At 31.3% G+C, this 6,495-nt stretch overlaps 1 protein-coding gene across 1 annotated transcript; it reads right to left on the bottom strand.

The window, feature by feature from the left end:
- Positions 1-3,268: 3,268 nt before the first annotated feature.
- On the bottom strand, positions 3,269-5,671 carry LOC145113812 (uncharacterized). The gene is made up of 8 exons (XM_079049865.1): positions 5,080-5,671; positions 4,749-5,037; positions 4,261-4,641; positions 3,980-4,179; positions 3,781-3,929; positions 3,634-3,684; positions 3,444-3,522; positions 3,269-3,357 (listed from the first exon to the last, which is right to left on the bottom strand). The coding sequence occupies exons 1-8, from the start codon at positions 5,669-5,671 to the stop codon at positions 3,269-3,271; spliced, it is 1,830 nt and encodes a 609-aa protein (XP_078905991.1).
- Positions 5,672-6,495: the final 824 nt, after the last annotated feature.

The raw sequence follows: 6,495 nt of genomic DNA, 5'->3' as shown, positions 1-6,495 counted from the left end.
TAAGAATCATTACATATGTTGAATATTTGATGTAATTCATAGTAACATAACATTTGGTTAACATTATGAATTCACAGTGTGATTTATGATTTAGATTTGTTCCTTTCATCATATGCAAATTTACATTGTGAATTCACAATATGCTTTATGATCTATATGGCTATAAACATATATAGGAATCAAGAAACAAAGAATATACATTTTCCTCAAGTTTTTGAGTGATGTGCCACATGCATAGTCGATGCTTCGATTCAGGAAAAACAAAATTAACAGCTTTCTTCATTGATGAATCCTGATCTGTTACAATCATCATGGGTGGCTTGACAAATGCTTTACGAAACACTTCAAGCAACCACACATATGCATATGCTGTCTCACGAGCTAGTAAACCAACAGCAAAAGTAACACAACGCTTGTGGTAGTCAACTCCAGTAAAAAAAACAAATACCATAGAATACCTGAATTTTTTTTGATAAGTATTATTAAAAAGAACAAATACCATAAAAAGAACAAATAAGGATTAGGAATTACTTGTTTGTTTGATAAGTAGCATCAAAAGATAGTACATCTCCAAATTCCTTATAGTTGGCTTTCGAAGTATCATCAGCCCAAAAAAGTCCAGTAAGATGATCATCAACATCTTTTTGGACCTCAAATGAAAAATTAGAGAAACACAATTTTCTGTTTGTCCATATATCCACAACCATTTGGGAATCTTTGACACCAAATTTAGAATTTAAATCTCTATGAAAAATTTTAAAGTCAACCGCAGTCCCTCCCCTAGAATCAAAGCCACCCTTCATACTACTCACCAAGTTATAAGCTTTTGAAGCACCAATGTTACAACTACCAACCTTATGTATAAAGGATTTATCAAGAAAATCCATTGTCCTATTAATCCTTAATAAGTGCAATTGATCTTGAGGAACAAGTTCATATTAACGAACATCGGAGATTCTTGAACTTTGAAACAGCAGGGCATCCGTTCTTCTTAGAAGAATTTCTCATTCTCTTAACATCTGAAAATTTCACATTAATATTTTCATTCTTGAATGACTCCGTGAAACCAGATCTACTACATGTCGAATATCTAATACGAATTGTGCCATCATTGTATCTTTTTTGACTTGACATATTCACATCAAAATCAGATTCTTGACCATAAGTCTTGTAAAAGTCAAGACCAATGTCCAACGAATCAAACAACAATCCTTTGAAAGGCTTCTTATGTATCAACTTATCATAAGGAACAAGCTTAAAAGTTTCAGTATTGTAGAGCTCAAAATCAAAACTATAACGGGAATTACTGCTATTTGAATGATCAATATTCATACATGAAGATGATTGATCATGAACTGCAAAACCAAACAAAACATATATTTTATTACATTATATATAAAATGTGAAATTTATATTAAGAAAAAAAACTTACGTGATTGTTCATTAATAGTTGAATGCAAATCTGAACAAGAATTACTGCTATTTGAATGATCAATATTCATATTTGAAGATGATTGATCATGAACTGCAAAACCAAAAAAAACATCTATTTTATTACATTATATAGAAAATGTGAAATTTATATTAAGAAAAAAAAACTTACGTGATTGTTCATTAATAGTTGAATGCAAATCTGAACAAGAATTCAGAGAACTCATAATGAATCGTCGGTAACCTGGAGTTTATATACAGATTAGAAATTTAGAATTGATAATTATACAAAAAAGGAAACAAATAAACAAGATAATCACAAAACTTTAAATTATATGCACAAGATAAGATAAGATTCTCAAAATCACTAAAAGTTTGGAAAAAACTTAAATGTCAGAAGATGCACTAGATATAATTGATTATCTAAATGTCGAATATGCATTACAGACGAATGATTACAGAAACGATCGAATGAAAAACAGTAACATGAAACGGATATTCAACATACGACATAAAATTAGCAAATTAACAATACAAACATAACAATCTGAAGATTAAACGGTAAAATCAAGAGAATTTGACAATCAGACGATTGCAATAACAATAAAAATAAGATTGATAAACAATGCATCGAAAAAAAAACGGTAAAATCAGGAAAAAAAAACGATAAACAATGGATCGATCAGTGTTAGAAGATGAAGGACAGTAACAGAAGACGCTAACGGAGACAAACATGAATATTAAATGAGACGCTGAACTTACCAAAATGCCCCTCCGTGTTTTATTTGGTTAATTAAGGATTAATGGCCAAGATTAAAAGAAAATAGATGGTTAAGACGGGTTCCTTGGTTCTTTGATCCATATTGGTTCTCTATTGAATTTTTTTTTTCTCTGTCTCTCTCTCTCTCTCTCTATATATATATATATATATATATATATATATATATATATATATATATATATATATATATATATATATATATATATATAAACATAAGTTCAATTGAGAAAATAAAAAATGTTGAGAATGGGGAATCATTCTCAGCCACTCATTTATTTTTGCCGCAAAAGCCTCCGTCGTAGCAGAGGAAATTGGAAAGGAATACACATGTTTTCCAACAAAACATGTTTCCTTAAACTATGCTAATCATTATCTTAATATATACAAAAACATAGTTTTTTCGTTTTTTTTAATTTTTAAGAAGCTATTTTTATCGAAAAATGATTTTAAATATACCAAAATTCATGATTTTTTATTCTCTACAAATAGACATCCATATTGATATAGTTTTAAGATAAAATAAAAAATTTATTTATTTTTATATTTTCAGCTATCATTATTCATAAGTGAATAAAAATGCATCAAATTTTTGCTATAGTACATTCGTTATTCACTTATAAATAAAAATATATAATTAATTTTTTTTACAGTTTAACTATCATTTATACTACTTATTCATATATGAATAACAAATTAACTGTAACAAAAATCTGATAAATATTTTATTAATATATGAATATAAAATATGACGACAACTAATATATGTTTTATTCATATATAAATAGCAAGGTTGTCAGGATCGGGATCCTACGTAGGATCGTTTTTGGGTTTGCAAGATCGGGATCGGGATCCTAAGATCCCACAAAAAAACATAATTTTAAATGAAAAATATCTCCAACATCAAGTTTTCCGTTTTAAAGCTATAAAAAGTTCAAAACATTAGTCACAACACACAAGTACCATTTAATCTAGTCTAAGATAACAAAAAGTACTACATCCATATCACCGGCCTCTTTTAAATTCAAAATATTAGTCACAACACAAATACCATTTAATCTAGTCTAACATAACAAATTGTGCATCCAAATTATCTTCCTCTTCTAAATCCAAAATATCTTCTCCTAAATCTCTTCCATCATCCGCACCTGCAGTTAAATGTAAACATGACATTAAACTAAATGTAAAAAAATCATTTCTAATTTTAAGATAACAGAATAAAAGAATAACTCACGCAATTGATCTCTTATAGCCCTTTCAAGAAAATCATCATCTTCATTTACATCATGATTAGAAGACGGTTCTTCAGTAATCTACTCATCATCAGAACTTACATCATCAAGATTTAATGTCTCGAGTCCATCATTCCCTTTTCCTTTATTTTCATCTCTTCCATTCAGCTTCAAGTTGTACATAACATACACAAGATCATTCATCTTTTGTTGTTGTAGTCGGTTTCTTCTCTTAGAATGTACCTATATACGACATAAAGAAAAACCCAAAATATTAGATAATGATATAATAAAAGTAACATTAAAACATAATGTCGTTACTTGTTACTTATAAGTTACCATCTCAAAGGCACTCCAATTCCTCTCACAACCGGATGAAGAACATGTCAAGCTCAAAATTCTCATTGCAAAATTTTTCAACTCGGGCGTGTCATCTCCATAGGAATCCCACCAATCAACCGGAGATTTTTCTTTTCTTGTTAGCTTAGCTACATTAAGACCAAAGATACCTCTTGCATTCGTGAATTGATAAACTGACAATCAATTGTCTTCGGTAGGTTCTCATCAGCACCACATATTCTTTCTAGGCACATGTACAATCCACTTTTGATCCAACCATTATTCTCAAAATCATCGCTATATTGCATATGTGGGTTCAAGTAATAACCCGCCACATGTTGTGCCCTATTCATCTGATTATACCATCTATCATCAATGATATCATAAATAGGTTCATACCTGAAAATATATGTAAAATATATGAGTTGTTGGTTTAAAATTAATTCTGAAAAATATAAACAAAAGCCAAAAAAAAATTACCTTGTTTGGTTATCTTTGAAGTTTGCTTTAATTTCCTTCTTTGCATTTACCATGGCTTGGTAAATGAAACCCATAGCTGGTTTAGAATCTGAATCAACCAATCGAAGAACCTTCATTAAGGGTTTCGCGGCCCTAAGGCATGTGATAACTGATGACCAAAATCCTACAGTGTCCATAACTATATCCTCAACATCTTTTCCAGTGTCATTCCTTGCATAGTTAGTAGACAACCATTTTTCAGATGCAAAAAACGAGATCAGTGCACTTTTCAACTCAAACAAGCGACCAAGTGTAAGATAAGATGTGGCAAATCTAGTTGCTCCAGGCCTAAGGAGCTCTTTCCCTTTTGTAAACTCTTTCAACAAGAAAATTAGTCGTGACCTATAATATATTAAACTTGTTATAACTTATAACTTATAACTTATAACTTATAATTGATAAAAGAACTTATATAAAAAATAAATAAGAAGTTAAGAACCAATTGTCACCTATTATAGATGAAACTTGTTATCTTTCTTCCCTTTGTAATTGTCACCTTATGTTCTTCAATCTTTTTCTCAAAATCCTCCAACATTAGATCTATACAATGAGCTGCACATGGTGTCCAAAACAGCTTCTTTCTCTTTTGCATCAACATCTCCCCAGCAGCCTTATAATTAGCAGCATTATCCGTGACCACCTGAACCACATTTTCTTCACCTATTTTTTCAACAAAGTCATCTAACATTGCAAATACTTTCTCCTTCGTCTTGATAATGTCAAATGTGTCGATTGATGCTAAAAATATAGTTCATCTAGGACTATTTACAAGAAAATTACATATCGATCGGTTTTTTCGATCACTCCATCCATCATTCATAAGTGTGTAACCGGTCTTCTTCCACTCCTTTTTGTAATCTTCCATTAATGATTTGGTGTAATCAACTTCCTTTTTCAACATTGTGACCCGTATTTCATGGTAAGAAGGAGGATTAAGGCCTCTCCCAAATTCACCAACCATTTCAATCATTTTTCGAAACTCGGGATTTTTTACACAGTTAAAAGGGATGGCACTTGTATAGAAAAACCTTGCAATTTGTTGGCAAACTCTTTCACGTTCTTCCTTCTTGAAAATAGAATTCATTGTGCTTTGAACCTTTCCTTTTTTTGTCACATTGTTTTCCAAGTTATTTCCTCTTGCTTGCCTCTCATAGACCTCATCATCTTCACTGGCTGAAAATGCACCTCTCTTTTTCTTTGTTACCATATCATTCTCTTCCAATAACCGACAAAATTCGAGCCTAACATTTTCGGGAACTTTATCACAAGGCGCGACATTATTACGTGTGCGAGCTAAGTGGTGTTTGAATCTGAAAATCCCACCAGAGCATACAGAGTTACAAAATTTACACTTGACTTTCCGATCATGCATATCTAAACCATGTAGCCAACTAGGATCAGTTCTGGCCCCACTAGCATTTTTTTCTCATTTTACTAGTTGTTGAAGGTGCAGAAGAAGTTGTTGGAGCTGATCCAGAACTACTCTCCATGATTTCTGAAATAAAAAAAATAAACACAATTGTTATAAAAATTGAATCAAAGCTGGAAAGTTGAAAGTTGAAACAAATAATCTAGTAAATAGCACTTGTTTGATTAATGTGGAGGTTTTCTCATATATACCCCTAAGCCTACAATAATCAATGTACAAGGATAAATATGTCATTACACACCTAACCATCAATAAAAAGACAATCACTTTACATGGCTGGATCATGGATGTATAATTCCATCCTTATATATATATATTTGACGATTGTGTTGTTACTTCTGAAGTCGCAAATATCATGCATAATCATATTATCATGTACAATGTGACAGTTCTTGTAACAGCTTATGTCCCACAGTCAACTAACTTGTAAACAATAAGGTAGAATTCTGAGCAATGTACTGACTACGAGTTCGATTTATATTTAAGCAAAATCATATTATCATGTACAATGTGGTTATTGTGGTCAATTTCTGGTGATCAAAATCGACAGAGGAGAAGAAATCTCATACCCAGAAAATTTATGTATAAGCAAAATCGGAACTCACACAATTGTTGAACAGTCGACAGTTCGACACTAAGTTACTAACCTTCTGCGTGATCTCAGAGGTCGATTTGTTCAGAGTCGGCGTCAATGCTTCATCCGTTCGTCAACAGAAGAAGAAGGGAAAGTGGGAAACGATTCTATCATTCTAGGGTTACAATGTTAT

This window comes from Lactuca virosa, chromosome 1 (genome assembly GCF_052849685.1).
Source record: "Lactuca virosa cultivar CGN04683 chromosome 1, Lactuca_virosa_CGN04683_v6, whole genome shotgun sequence".
Classification (NCBI taxonomy): Eukaryota; Viridiplantae; Streptophyta; class Magnoliopsida; order Asterales; family Asteraceae; genus Lactuca; species Lactuca virosa.
This window is presented reverse-complemented; position numbering and strand designations above follow the sequence as displayed.